This window comes from Podarcis gaigeae (assembly GCF_964106915.1).
Source record: "Podarcis gaigeae genome assembly, chromosome: 4".
NCBI classification, from domain to species: domain Eukaryota; kingdom Metazoa; phylum Chordata; class Lepidosauria; order Squamata; family Lacertidae; genus Podarcis; species Podarcis gaigeae.
The window spans coordinates 61146648-61162117 of NC_139677.1; the positions used below are offsets into that span (position 1 = coordinate 61146648).

At 41.2% G+C, this 15470-nt stretch overlaps 2 protein-coding genes across 5 annotated transcripts in view; both read right to left on the reverse strand.

The window, feature by feature from the left end:
* Positions 1 to 4556, reverse strand: part of LOC310843212 (multidrug resistance-associated protein 1-like) — a 30157-nt gene extending 25601 nt beyond the window's left edge. The window contains exons 1-4 of one of the 3 annotated variants that reach the window (XR_014563560.1): positions 4279 to 4556; positions 2751 to 2812; positions 882 to 1023; positions 101 to 255 (exon numbers count right to left, since the gene is read on the reverse strand). Coding sequence is in view for 1 of the 3 variants with exons in the window: in XM_083736119.1 (XP_083592245.1) it covers positions 101 to 255; positions 882 to 1023; positions 2751 to 2812; positions 4279 to 4449 (530 nt within the window). In the remaining 2 variants the exon portion in view is untranslated. The remainder of the gene's footprint in view (positions 1 to 100; positions 256 to 881; positions 1024 to 2750; positions 2813 to 4278) is intronic. The other 2 variants (XR_014563561.1, XM_083736119.1) reach the window with 2 other exon arrangements.
* Positions 4557 to 6014: 1458 nt separating this feature from the next.
* RBM11 (RNA binding motif protein 11) lies at positions 6015 to 15415 on the reverse strand. 2 transcript variants are annotated; one of them, XM_083737338.1, is made up of 6 exons: positions 15162 to 15403; positions 12144 to 12299; positions 11093 to 11255; positions 9175 to 9247; positions 8242 to 8335; positions 6015 to 7374 (listed from the first exon to the last, which is right to left on the reverse strand). In XM_083737338.1, the coding sequence occupies exons 1-6, from the start codon at positions 15261 to 15263 to the stop codon at positions 7087 to 7089; spliced, it is 876 nt and encodes a 291-aa protein (XP_083593464.1). In that variant the 5' UTR covers positions 15264 to 15403; the 3' UTR covers positions 6015 to 7086. The 2 variants fall into 2 exon arrangements, with proteins under 2 accessions (XP_083593464.1, XP_083593465.1); XM_083737339.1 differs by lacking the exon at positions 12144 to 12299 and having other exon boundaries at positions 15162 to 15415.
* Between the last annotated feature and the right edge of the window lie 55 nt (positions 15416 to 15470).

A 15470-nucleotide genomic window follows, 5' to 3' on the forward strand; every position in this document is an offset into this window, starting at 1 on the left:
GATTTTTGCAAGAAATTTCAACCATGCAACAGGAAGATCTGGAAAAGCCCAAGGCACCTGGATCTGCCAGCTTGATATTAAGGCATATTTGCAAACTTACTTCATAATCTGTGGGCTCAGGAAAGCTAAAAAATCAGTTGCAACTTTCAGAATAGCCACCTTGATCAATAAAAATTTAAATGTTTGCCATAGTGGTGAAAGGAGAGATGGCTTTTGGGAAATTGGCTTTTTTGTCACGTCTTCATAAGCAGGAGCCTGTGGATTAACAGATATGAGATCTGAAAATATGGAAATGCTGTTTGCCTACAACAAAAGAAAACCCCTCTAAAACCAATAAATGTACAGTAACATTTTAAAAGTGGCTCCGCATACATGTTTGCTGCGACACAATTTGTATGTGCGGTGGCGAGCTTCAAGCTTCCAAAGGAACATCAATGTTCATTCCTAGCAACATGTTTAAATCGGTTGTTACCAGATTTCCAGTAGTTGCCTAGAGCAACATGCATAAACTCTAAGAGGCATCATCTTCCTTCAGATAGTCTGTTCTCACTGTACATGGAGGGTATAAATTGTTTGATTCACCTAAGGGATTACCCATCTAAGGCATTAAATCATGTATCTATTGAGGCGATCAGGTGTTCATTCCAGGGAAACATCTTGAGCAAGCAAGCATCACACAGGTATTGCAATCTAAAGAGACAGACTGGGTGGAGAAAACAGGTAAAAGGAGAAGCAACAGCAGCAGCTTATGCATGTGTGGCACAGGAGTTCTTTAAGAGATGAAAAGTCATTCCAGTTCTTCAAGGCCAGGTTATAAATCTTGCCTCTGGAAGCCCATGGCTTCTTTCAGGGACATCTTTTTTTATTGCCATCAGAATTACCTTTATGTCCTTGGATTTCTTAAATACTTCCTTTCTCCAATGCTTTTCAAACTCTGGACACACAATGTAGGATGAAACACTTTCAATGAGCTCAGACAGGTCTTCCCTTTCCAATGGTTTCTTATAGCCTAAAGTTATAAATCTTTTAAAAGACAAGTTAATCACAAAACAGTTCAAAGATAAGTAACAACCAACAAGATAGTAAAACATAAAGGAGTGAGAAGAGAATTGAGAAAGTGCTTATTTCTATAGTTAAAATCTAGTTCCCTATTTCATCCAACATCTCCTATAAAACACTGTCAAATCAACAAAGTGACCGCAGGGGAAATGTTCCATGTGATTTGCTTCCATAATAATAAAAGGAAATAGTGTTGGTTACTCACTCCCCTCATCTGTCCTGTGAACAGTTATGAAACCTCCATGGCATGCTTTAGAAGTATACAGGAAAATAGGAACAGGGCCCAAACTTGCTCACACAATCAAAAAAAGGTCAGAGGTTCTACACTATGGGTAATTACAACTGCATTTTACATTTCAGCTTATGAAAATAAAGCCAAAGGAGCGTTCAAACATGAGGGAAGCACAGCACGCAAGACAGTAGTTACTGTCTTGTCATGGTTTACTGTGAACCAACAGTGTGCTGCTTTACGCAGCCCCAATTGCTCCCCCTTTGCTACTTTCCTGGCAGAAGCAGAAGAAATAAGACCATAATTTGTTGTTGGCTGATGAATCCTGGCTTGTTTGGGAGCAACTAACCAGGATCCCTGGTTGGTTTATCATGAGGAGCCATCCTAGATTGCAGCTCCACGATTGGTTTCTCCCGCAGACGCCAAGGGAAAGGCAAAATGGGAGAGTTCAGGCTACATGTAGCAGCATGCTGCTCATTCACTGTAAACCACAATATTGTGACAAGAAAATATGACCATTCTGACAACAGCAGGGAGACAGGTGACAAGATGGCTCCAAAACAGAACACATCAAGAAGAGGAAAATTCCTCAGAGGCAACATCCTTAAAGAATATGTCAAAGGTTCAATACTGTAGCCAACATTACTGTGCGTCTCCCAACAGAGAAAATTGCCAGTATCAGGAAGAACAGGAAGTTTGAAAGAGGCAGAGCTGGGGGAAAGCAGCCCTGCGGCCTATATAAAGAAGAAGTATCTTAAACAGGAGTGACAGCCTGCTGATCATGAAATCATTGTCTGGTCAGCTGATGGCCATTCCAAGTCTTGTACAATGGCCTGCAGTCCTATGCATGCATATACGTGTATGAGACACAAGCACACGCAGTTACACAGAAAGTTGCAGCTTATATTAATATCTCATTTGCAGCCAGTATCATTTATGTGCTTAACCGTTCTTTTCAATCTAGACTTTTTTCAAAACAAGTCCATGATTTAAAAGATGTAAGGAGTGCAAAACCACCACGAGTAATTAACATAATACTTAGTGATGACTGACTCACCTAGCAACATTAGATGTTTCAACTTCTCCAAGAGGAGTTCAAAAAGAACATTTTTTATAAAAAAAAAAATCTTAGTATGAGTTCTGTTGACTTAGGGAAGTGAGTATGTAAGAAGCCTGTGCACAACAGCACTCTGCACACCTGTTGTTCCCTGCATCTTAGGTATTCAGAGGCATAAGGCCTCTGTGCAAGGGTGATAAGTCAATGTGGGACATGTTTCTCCAGTTTATTATTACCAAAGCTCCGGACCTACATGGAAGCATGTATTTGTTCTGGGGTGGGTGTGGCTTAAAACAAATAATCATTTATAACACAAGGCTTTAAAAGCTTTCCTATCTTTCCAGTTTCTGGTTAAGCACAAGGACCTCTATTGTGAATTTAAAACAACATATATAACTTTTGTACCTGCTATACCAGGAATATGTTATCTTGCTTAAAAAGGAAGCACTTTCTTCAGGACTGCATTTCTGTAAAAAAGCAAACAAGAAAAAACTAGGCTAAAGCCTTCTCTGTGTGTCCAGACTATATATAAAAAGTGAAATTCAGAAGAAGTCTACAACTTTGCTATCAGATTTATATGAAATGAGAATTACACACACTATTCTAATATGCATATTATTATTTCTGCAATGTCATCAAACTGTGGGGCACTTCACAGAAGATACATTTCTAGATCTTTTATTTTTCGTATGCATGCCAAAAGACATACATATAGACATACTTAAACAATAAGGACTGATGGAACTATGGCTGAATCAAGTATTGTAGTTCCAACCAACATCACAATGGCTGGTTCTGTAAAGAGGTTTAGGGCAGGCAAAAGTTAAAGGGCTTAGGGGAAATCCAGTCTGTCTACGACATACATATTTTTTTGCCAAAAAATGGGTGAGACTTGTTCTCAATTCTTCCTTTTTTCAAATTCTCTGCTTCTGTTTCTATTTGGAAACCTGCCTCCTTTGCACATTCTTCCCTTAAATCTCAGCTTCTCAGAGCTCCATTACTTGAATCAGCAGAGTTAGTAACAGTTTGGGATGTGTATACAGATGTGTGTGATTTTGATCAGGACAATGGAATGGGGCAAAAGGATTAATTAAGCATCCCCAGCAGCAGAAGCAGCACCTCGACCCCAATTCACTTCCAACCCTTCCTCCTTTCAGGTGGCTTTCTAGATAGGAAATCTGATCACAACTAATCTGCTTCATTTCTATTTCAGCCCTTTGTGTCAAGAGTCAAAGTGACTCATTTAAGGGCATTCAGAGTGTGTTATCCTTTCCACCCAATACTCTCACTGCCCAGATAGCAAACATGAGAGAGAGGTCTTCCAGATCTGAGGGTGCGTGCAACTTCCAGGTATGTGCTTGTGAGACCACTTCCAAAATAAGAAGTTATCTGTTGATAAACTCTTCTGGGTCTTTATGCTTACAAGCTGTCAGCAGAAAAGAAAAACTTTCAGAAGCCGCTTGAAACCTTGATTCATACAGGTGTAAGCTTCTGCCTCCAGGCCCAGCCAGTGCAGAGAGGAGCCGCTCATTTTCTTCCGCTGCCTTTGACCCAGCCCCCGCTTTATGCTTTGCCCAGACGCAGCCTGTCCCCTTGAGCCTCTTAGCATTTTAACCAGAGCACCCTAGGGGTCCTTCCCAGCGCCTATCTGAACACAAAGCATACTCAGCATAACTAGCGGGAGGACACAGGATGTTTTTCTGGAGAAAAACCACATCCACCTTTTTTTAATTCTCGGGGTCTCTTAGGATTTCCCAGCCCAACCTTCCGCGTGCGTGTGTGTTGGAGCCTGGAGAGTGCTTTTGGAAGCTAAAGGACAATGATTTCCTGAAACAGCCACACCGCCTGGAATCACCTAGTCGGATTTTACGCGTGCGCGCTCCCGCCGAACACCATGCAAAACCCATCTATGGGCGAGTCGCCTTGCAATTACCTTTTGGTTGAAGGGCCGGAGGCGCTCGTAGGAGCCCCGCTTGTTGGCCCACGAGTCCCCCGGCATATCCCCGGCTGATCCCGCAGGCTCAGCGCCCGTCGTCCCTAGCGCAGCTTCAGCAACAGATGTTTTCCGCTTAGCAGCAGCAGCCCCCCCGGACGACGACTGCATCTACAGGCTCGGCTCCTCCGATCGGAAGCGAAAGGAACCAATACAGCCGCCGGCGGCAAATCGGGGGCGGAGCTCCCGAACTCAGTCGCCCGGAGACAGCGTTGAATAGAAAGGTGAATGGGGAGATGCGCGATTTATCGCCAAAGCAAAAGTCCTGACGTCCACGCCCGCGCGCGTCAGAAGTGATTGCTTCTGATGGCGGGGGAACAGTACACGCCTTTTCCCTTGCTTCCAAGGCGTTAGGACACAGCCGTGAAGTAAGAGCGAGAGACGGCGATCAGAGATAAAGAAACCTGTGGCACTCCGGATGTTGCTGGATGATGAGAGTTCGAGTTCACCAAACACCAGGAGGTCCACGGGTTCTTCGCCCCGGACTAGACTAAGATCTGCTTTTGCCACCTGGGGTTATTCATCCCCCCAGCGCTTTCAGAGTTTAGTAATTATTTGTGATTTACCCAGAAATTATACTACCTTGCTTAAGACTGGACTGATTTTCCTAAAGAGTATCTGCTCTTTTAATATGGAAATCACATAGAATCATCATAGGAGCCTATGCATGCCGGAACACCTTGCCCTGTTTCCCACAGAACTGGACATGTTAGAACCTATGCTTCCAAAAGATAGCCAGCAAGCTTCTGGATCCTTCCCTTCAGGCTAGCTTACTGCAATAAGTAAGTTCATCTAGCTTTTCTTTTTTATTGTTTCCCAGGCAGATGCCAAGAAACCAGCACAACCTGTTTATGAATACGTGGTTGCACATCACCAACATTGGTCAGTGGAATAGTCCCTCCCAATGCAAAGAGCAAGGAGGAAGTTTTTAATTTTAATTCAAATTGTGGGAGGGTTAAACTTCCCCTACACCCACCACAGTTCCAATCCTGCTTGGCCTTAATGGTACTTATCAGCATTTAAAAAACTGAATATGTGCATATTAAATGCAGCAACATTTTTAACGTTTCTATGAATTGGTGTGTAGGAACTTCAGAATTCTTCCTATCAAGAATATTATTGATGACTAGAAATGCACTGATCAGCCAGGAGGCAGATAAGGATTGTTTCCCCGCCTCCCCTCACAAGTAATACTTAACATGCACATGGGGATAAAGTGGGAGGGATTGCTCTCCCAAAGTTGTAGTGTTTCTGAACATCGTCTGTAATCAAGCTCTGTGGAATATATGTATATGGCACTTGGAAGGTCAGGACTTCCAATATACAGTATGTCATTTCTACAAGAGAAGGCATTTCCTTGTAACAGTGCAATTGAATACAACCTGTGATGTGATTCACAGAAAGCTGCATGTACTGTACACAACTTGATTTCTACACATAACTGCACAGAACCAGCAGGTGTATGAACTGACGTCATAGAAAAACACTGTATGTAACATGATAGAAGTATGAATGTAAATGGGTGACTGACTCCAGATTGTAACTGAAATATTAAGAATAACTGAGTTTCTGTCGGTAATAGAAAAGTAACCAATTGTTCTCTCTCGTCAGTTTTACAGGAATAAGACATATCTGCATAGGTCATGAAATAAAAATATCTTGCCAAGTATCAAAAGCAGGTTTTAGCAATAAGCTTTATTGTTTACCTTCATCACATTGTGACATCGTATGAAAATTCAAGCCTTTCAACATTTGCATGTGGGAAAGAACTTAACCAATAATGTGTGCCTATATATACTCTGCAATCCAGAATTGCAAAGCTAGTCCCTTGAATTCACAAACAACTTTGCAAGCAAGGCATATCTTCAGAGAAAATTTACTTCATTCTCATATCTCCTTCAAATAGCAGCCAGTAATATTCTTACAGTATTTGTGTCCCTTGTATATATGGATTTGGCATTCTTTTCATAAATATATTTACTCAGAATGAAATCCTTCTGGTTCCAATACAGTTCTTGGATTTCCAAGTGAGACTGCAATCATATTGCACTTATTTGGGAGTAAATCCCACAGAATTTTGTGGCACTAGATCCTCAAGCTGAATCAAACTGCAGCCTTAAAGCCAACTCAAACATGCAGAAATAACAAGTGCTATGACCCTTTTGAACCAGTAAGTGAGCAGTTATACATATGTATGTTTCTCCACATTAACAACAAACAAACAACTTCCACAAGGAAAGCTAGCATAGTTGAGAGAAGTGCTTAATTTAAGCCTAAACCTAACATGTTAGATTTCCATGTACACAAGTATTTTGTTTCATTTACATGTTTGAATGCCCCACTCTCCACCATGATGTGGGAAAGCTGAAAAGGGTAACTCTACATGGTATTTATGCATTTCCAGTTGGCTGTACTCCTGCAGCCATGTAAGGAATCACGAGGACCAAAAACTATATAAACAGTTTTGAATAACTGCAAGCTAAGCTAAAGACAGCCACTCTTTACTGTGGACAAAGTTACTAGATGAGATTAAAATGCTTTGTATATTCTTTTCTGTGAAGTAGTAAGGTGATTTTTAAAAAATCCAAAAAATGCTATTTCTCCCTTTTAAGCAGAGTGTAACTTCTATAATACTTTACCTTAAACCATTATAAATAATCTTATATACCACAATAGCCATGTCATATTTCTTAGTAGGGTGCAAATAGGCACTATGTAGTCAACCCCATTGTACATATATTTATGTCCTTATAGTTTTGTTGACTTTCTTTTTATTTTTTTCCTATCATTTCCCACACTACTATCACTGTCACTGGTTTCCTGAGACCTTTTCCTTTTAGATGAACCTTCCTTAACCAGATACTGTGTGTGGTTCTTTGGCTCTGGGTACACACATTCAAAAGAGGTTTGTCCTGGATTCAGATAGGCTGGAACAGGAAAACTTGGAAACGACGGTGGTGATGCCATCTGATAGCAAGGAAATTGCTGTCCCATTGGATTATAAGGGGTATATTGGTGTGCTAAGAAACACGTCATCTAGAAAATAGAAGGTAAATTAATATTTTAAAGTTTGGAAGAGAATTGCTGCATTAGTTCTAGAGAATGAAAGGTACTGGACATGCTGGACAAGCTTTGATTTACACTAGTCCTTTATCAGGTAGACTGTAAAAATCAAGTAATTCTTACACACACACACACACATGCGTTGGTTATAGATATGAAGTTTGGCATGACTGGTCTGCTCCTAAAACCATTTCCAGTTCAAGCATGACACACTAATGTATAAGGTTTTTAAAGGGGGTCTTAACATGAAATAGACACAGAAATTATGTGAGGCAGACATGCCAATGTAAGCAATGAAAGAATGCCTCCATCCCATTTATATCATTGATGTTCACAACTATAGGCTGATAGATTATTGGAATTTGTCACAGTGCTGTCCTAGCCTAGAATGCTTCATATTGGAAGTGCTGAGGACATAAATGTGTAGGTGGGTGGGGGGGTGTTTTGTTTGTTTTGAAGAAAGGCAAATTTTGCTGTAGCTCAGCATGACCAGCAAAGTGGTTACAAACTCATTGGCCTGGATCTACCAGACATGGCTAGGCAATACAAAAGACAGCCTAGCACAATGAGTTTTGTTGCAGAGTCCAGTCAATTTCTGTTTCCGGAAGGATGTTGGCACAGCTGGCACAGAGGGGCAGATTGCCAGCCATAATCTTGGCTTCACTAAGCAGCTGCACAGGTATGGGTGCAGGTTCATAACTAAAGCCATAGCATGGGAAAGGGGGAAAGAGTTTCCACAAGTTGTGTGTTTGGCAGTCCCCCCTTCCATTACACATCCTATAAAGTGTATCTACACTATCTATTGTTGTGATAGATTTGTGATCATTATTTCAATCTTACCATGTTCTGAAAGGCAGAATAATCCTGTGGTGGGCTATTATTCACCTGAAAAGGACTTAGAGGTAATGGAGTACCACCATAAGGCTCTAAATTCCTATAAAAAGAGCAAGTAGGGAGATATGGTGAGTGAATGCTAATAGATTTACTCATTTTTCAATACATACATATATAGGTCTGATTCGGGGCTCTTTACAACACAACCCTTTGCATGTCCAGCAGGATTTACTCCCAGATAAATTTGTACAGATTTGAAGCCAGCAGAGCAACCCAGCCCTGCCCATCTCTGCCAGTCTCCACTGTCAGGGAGGAGAGGTCAGCTGAACCTGCCCAAATGACAACTGCTACAATGGGGGCAGGGCCAGCACAGAATTTGCTGGATCCTGTGTGGACCCCACTGCCACAATGGGATATGGACCTCTTTATTGTGACAGCCTGGGAGCATTCTGTCTTGCCCATACCCTCCCACTCTTTCTTGCCCCTCCCAGCTTAAACTTTGTGGCTGCAGATGCAGCACTCACTGTACTGCTCCATCAGGCCCTGTTACTGAGAGCCAGGGGATAGAACTGGAGTCTATGTCAGCTTATAGAACTTCTTATCCCTTCAGATGGGAATATACAAAGGCTGTGATTCTTACATACTTACCTGGGAATAAATCCCATAGTAGAATTTACAAGGAAGTAAACATAGGATAGGACAGACGTTAAGGCTGAACATTATACATAATTTAGGAACTAAGTCAGAATGCAAAAATGATTGGATTATTGCTTTAGGGAGCTAAAATTGATATGGCACTAGAAGGGAGTGGTAAACTGAACATTTTGGAAGATTAGTCTATACTTTCAGTGCACATATACCACATAATATTGGGTATCAGAACAGAGGTTGTGTCTAAACTAAACTCCATGATATTTTTATACTGGAAAAAGCCATTACCTGTGTGTTGATGACTGCATATCATGTTCCACATTCTGGTAATGACTGATTAACTCTACACAGTGGGAACTCCCTATGAATGGAATAATAATAATTTTGAAAATGATTAAAATTGGTCTAGTCAAGAGTTGATTTCATTTTTTTCTGAATGCCTAACATACTTTACAATATAGAAATGAAGTCCAATATAGAAACAAAATTCAGCAATCATACTACTATAATTAGTTTATTGTAAACACCTAATAAAATTAAAACCAAGTGCATAACCTATCCAATACCAAGCTACAATTTCCACCCATCTCCAAAAACCCAAAGTCGAATTTACTTTTATGCAAACTTTTTAAATGGAAAATAATTTCATTTTGGAGCACATTATTCAGTAGTTAATATGGGAAACGTTATTATCATAGCAAGCCCCAATGGTAATTTCTTTATTGGTCTCCAAGAATCGGGGTAATATTCAGGCTATACTCAAGAGCAGACCCACTGAATACAGTGGTACCTCAGGTTAAGAACTTAATTCATTCTGGAGGTCTGTTCTTAACCTGAAACTGTTCTTAAACTGAGGTACCACTTTAGCTAACAGGGCCTCCCGCTGCCGCTGCGTGATTTCTGTTCTCATCATGAAGCAAACTTCTTAACTCAAGGTACTATTTCTAGGTTAGCGGAATCTGTAACCTGAAGTGTCTGTAACCTGAAGCGTCTGTAACCCGAGGTACCATTGTATACTTAAATGTCTGTTGCTTCCAGTGGTTCTCTGATTATGACTGAGACTGCAAACCCAATTCCACTTACTGGGGAATAAGCCCCATTGAATTTGATGGGACTTGCTTTTTAGTCATGGCTAGGACTACAGCTTTAGTTGGATCCCTATGAATAATAATAATTAATAATAATTTATTATCTATACCCCGCCCATCCATCTAGGTTTCCCCAGCCACTCTGGGCAGCTCCCAATAGATTAAAAACAGAATAAAACATCAAATATTAAAAACTTCCCTAAACAATTAAAAAAGTGGGTTCTAGACTAGTTTTTTTCTCAAACGGCAGTCTTTAATAGCATATGGCAGACTGCTATTGAAATGACTGAAAGGTTCAAAAACAGTTAATGATTTATCATGTTGGCCAGATAAGTTCAAAGAACAAATATTGCAAGTTTTCTCAGGCTAAAGCACAAGGTCCTTGTGTGAAACCAAGACGTTATATGGATCCTGGCCAAGGTAAGTTTCTGAATAACTGTGATTCATTGATATATTTCAACTTGCAAGTGGTCATGAAGACTCACTAGAGATTATCAGTGATAAAAAAAGTATTTGCAGATAACAGGCTGACAACTCTTCAAGGAAAAACTAGATTACTAACTTATAATATCGGTAGCCACTACATATTTCAAGTTTTCTATTGAAAAAAAATGGAAAAATTACAGCATAGTTTTGCCAGAAAGATTACAGAACAATGCTGCATCTAACCTGCTACATGGACATAATAGAGGGAGGGGGGAGTTTTGTACAAAGACATTTTGAAAGTCTGAACTAAAGGAATTTGAAAAAGACCAGCAGTTTCAAGTGAACACATTACAATGTTGTACTCTGCTAGGACGGTAACAAAGTACAGACTGTAAAATAATAATATATTTTGTAAGATTTGGCTCTCATTTATTGATTCCCAAAAGAATATATCTATTACCTGATCACATTTTTACTGTGATAAACTCAGGAATTTTTTTCTACCTTCTTGCAAAAGTGGGATGTCTTAAAGGGTAAAAATGCAATATACCAATTAGTTTGAGAATTTTTATACTCTCAGAATTGTTTTTTTAATGCATTAAATATCCACTAACAATCACTTTTCACGTCAGGATTGTGCATTATATGCCCAGGTTTTGTAAAAAAAATTGTTGGCAGGTAGCTAAACCTACCAAACCGATATTGCACTTTAATTGGTCTTCCGTATAAACGAATCCCATTCAGCAAAGCTATGGCATAAGGCACTGACTCTGTGTGTTTAAAGCAGACAAATCCAAAAGTCTTGGGTTTTCCATCTTTGTCCTTGCATATGGTCACATTGGTTACCGGTCCAGCCTGCAAGAAACTTAAGCATTACTTTCTCATAAATCCCAGGAAGGAAACAGCTGTTTGTTTGCTGATTCTAAGGCTTGCTGGACCAAAAGTCGAAAAAAGGTATATAATATTGGGTACCAGCTATTTCAGCATTGCAACAAACACATGCCATTATGATGTAATTTTACTTTAATATACAAAGATTTCCATGACATATTCAAAGTCTGCATATCTCATATTCATACATTTTATTCTATTTAGCATATCAATCCAATTCACATGGACTGTGGCAACTAGCAAAGCACTTAAGGATTTTTTTGGGATATATGTAGGCAGTCCAAAATATAATAAATTGTTGTTGTTATTTCTCACCCACCTTTCACCGTAAGGTCTCTGAGCCCTACAGCAATTTTAAAATGCAATATTAACACTATTGTAAACCTGTTACCAGGGGCGCAGGTGGCACTGTGGTCTAAACCACAGAGCCTAGGGCTTGCCGATCAGAAGGTCAGTGGTTCAAATCCCCGCCATGGGGTGAGCTCCCATTGCTCAGTCCCTGCTCCTATCAACCTAGCAGTTCGAAAGCACGTCAAAGTGCAAGTAGATAAATAGGCAACACTCCGGCGGGAAGGTAAACGGCGTTTCCGTGCGCTGCTCTGATTCACCAGAAGCAGCTTAGTCATGCTGGCCACATGACCCAGAAGCTGTCTGCGGACAAACGCCGGCTCCCTTGGCCAGTAAAGCGAGATGAGCGCCACAACCCCAGAGTTGTCCACAAGTGGACTTTTAATGGTCAGGGGTCCCTTTACCCTTAAACCTGTTACAGTCAAGAGAATAAGGTGGGTCCTCTAGATATAAATCTCAGGTGTGAAATACCAGGGTAAAGAGGTGTGTCTTCAGCATAACTACATAATGAAGGTGCCTTTCCTTTGGGGGGGGGGGGGTTCCCACAGCATAGGGACTGTCACAGGGAGTGCCCTGTTCAAGGCTGCCATTCCGTGAACTTCTGAGGCTGGTGAAAATACCAAGAGGGCTCCCTCTGCTGATCTTAATATCCAAGAAGACCTGTAGAGAAAGAAGCAGTCTTTCAAATATTTGGGGATTAAATCATTCAGGGATTTAAACACTAATGTGAGCACAATGAACTGGGCCCAGAAATGAACTGGAAACCAGTACATGTGGTTTAGAACAGGAGTTACATGAATTCTACACACCTGGCTGTTCATTTTGGAGCAGTTGAAATTTGATTGCTGTACATGAGTTATACGGTACAAACAACAAGGAAGTGTAAAACTGTAGAAGGATCTACAGGTAAATATAAGAGCTATCCAAGAAGAGATTGAACCAATTGTTGGCTAATAGACTATATGTATCTTGATCTTCTTTTTCTGTGCTAGATTAGCAAGGCAAATAAGATGAAGAAATTCTGACACTCTTCAAATGAGCAGAAGCTCTTGTCAGGCAGAGATGAGTCTACAGCCCAAAGAGCAGAATGATTAATCAGGCTTTTTGTTTGTGTGTGTAATCCTGTTCACATTTACTCCTCAGGCTTTATATGAAATCCAGCAGAATGCCCATGTGAGAACAGGTTTCCCACAAGCATCTGGTTGGCCACTGTGAGAACAGGATGTTTGATTCGATTGGTCATTGGTCTGATACCGCAGACTGTTCTTATGTTCTTACTATAAACAGACAGTGTTCCTTCTTTTAACTGCTGTGTATACTGGTAAAATGGGGATGCGGGTGGCGCTGTGGGTTAAACCACAGAGCCTAGGACTTGCCGATCAGAAGGTCAGCAGTTTGAATTCCCGCAACAGGGTGAACACCCGTTGTTTGGTCCCAGCTCCTGCCAACCTAGCAGTTCAAAAGCACCTCAAAGTGCAAGTAGATAAATAGGTACCGCTTCAGCGGGAAGGTAAACGGCGTTTCCGTGCACTGCTCTGGTTCACCAGAAGCGGCTTAGTCATGCTGGCCACATGACCCGGAAGCTATATGCCGGCTCCCTTGGCCAATGAAGTGAGATGAGCGCCGCAACCCCAGAGTCGGTCACGACTGGACCTATACTGGTAAAATATGATTGAGGGAAAGGTATATATTAAAAACCAATAAAAAATGAAATTATATGGATCTTCAGCATCTCTTCATTATAACAGATTCAGGCAGTAATTTGTGAAAACAGAGATTTGCTGAATTAATCAATAAAACCCACTTCTATCTTGATGAGGAAACTGAAAGTGGACATGTGATAAGAATGTGACAACTCACAGAAAACAAGCTAGATGTCTTTGTATTTTGCCAATATTCAGTAGTGTCAAATATCAGTTGCTGCTCAGCATAATGGCTCTATACATTTTCCAGTGTTTTAAAAGTAAACATCACATCTGACAGAGTCATAACTGAAGCCTTCAGCTTTTCCAAGGAGAATCAATGTTTGTTTTATCCCACCGCCCCACCCCAGAAAAGACAAGTTTCCCTGAAGCAGCATTTTTCCAGTCTGTGTTCAAGGTTGCCTACTGCAGATGATGGAGTTCTTCAAGGAGTAGAAGTAGCAAATGAGGTATTCTGGTGCTTGTTCTTTTTAACATGTAGATCTCCCTGTTCATAAATAAAAATACCTGCTCAAGCAAGCTACAGGCACAGCTAAATTTTTAAAGCTTTAAAACATCTACCGTAATTTACCATTATTTCTGTTTTCCCAGCTCTAAGATACAAAGAATGTGTGAATCATATGAATGTAACAAAGTTATCAGAAAGCTATTAGGTGCCAATTTAGTGAAGGTTGGAACAAGAAGAACATTGATTATTTATGCTGTGCTACTGGAGAAGAAAGCATTTCTGCTTTATAAAATATAAGTATCCATGTAGAAGCAAGAAAACCAAAATGGGAAGGATATGAAGCACACAGAACGAAGGAAAAGTCTTCCAGCAATATCACTGTAGAAAGAGGCGATAAGTCCAAACAAGATGCTAGCAGTTAGCCTGACGAAGTAACATAAGGAAACCACGAACCTTCCCCCATTCATTTTGTGTTTATTGTTAAGGGTGTGGTAAGCTATTATCAGTTGCTTGGCATGCCAAAACACAACAAGAACCATGATTAAATTGTGGTTAAAACTGGAAAGCAAGGATTGATAGCATGTATGTATGAATTATCTGACACCTGGGAAACAAAGAAAGAGGCCCTTTCCACCTAAGATTGCAACCATTCTCTGGGAAGTTCCCAACATTTAATATGTTTATCAATCACATTTCCTTCCTTTACTTCCATTCCCATTGCTTTCAGTGGTTGTCTGAGAATTTTTGAGAAGATGGGGAGAACATAGAATAATAGAATCTTGGAAGGGATCCCAAGGGTCATCTAGTCCAACCCCCACAGGGCTTGCAGGCCACAGTGAAATAAATGTAGCATTTCACCTAATTTTATGTCTGTGCCTCAAAAAGCGTCACTTTTTAAATTTTTGCCTGGTGTAAAAAGGTGGTTAGCACCACAGTACTAACATGGAGGAAAAGGTGGCAACCCCTTTGGGTTTTAAGAATATGGTCATAGTTTTCATTTTGTATTGCCTTTATTTTCAATCACCTTGAGAACTGACCAGCCACCCTGAATGTCAAGCTTCCTGAATATTTACAAGAAAAAAAATCATAAATAAAGCCCTGTTTTAGGCATACCTAGCTTCTGATGACTATTTTATCTTTCCATTTTGTATTGTTTAAGGCACCTCTTGGTACATTTCACACATCCTCGATGGAATGGAAAAGGACTGAAGCCTTGCTTCATACTGCGAATTTAAGACTCCTGACAAAAATCTTCCACCTGCTGCTCCTTTTAAGCATTCCTTCCCTGCTGCCGACGGCTCGCCAGCCCCGCCCACTTCCAGATCGCCCTGCCCACCTGCCAAGGTGGCCCCGCCCCGCCGTCCCTTGCACCTGCAGGAAAAGCTCGTAGAGAATCTCCTCTTGCACGCGGCTCTCCAAGTTCCCCACAAAAAGCGTCCGGTCCGGCTCGTCTGCCTTCCCTGGGCTTGTCATGACAGCGGCCAGCAGCCCAGCTGTGCGCGAGAGACGCAGGGAAGAGCCGGTCAAAGCGGCAGCTCCATCTGCACGCTGGAATAGCAGATAGAAAGTGGGTGGGGCAGGTGGGGGAGAAGGGGCGGGGCTGCAGCGGACCCGAAGCTAAGCGAGAGAGGCCGTAAAGCAGCGGACGCGCGCGACAGGCAAAAGAGGGGGGCCGAGGGT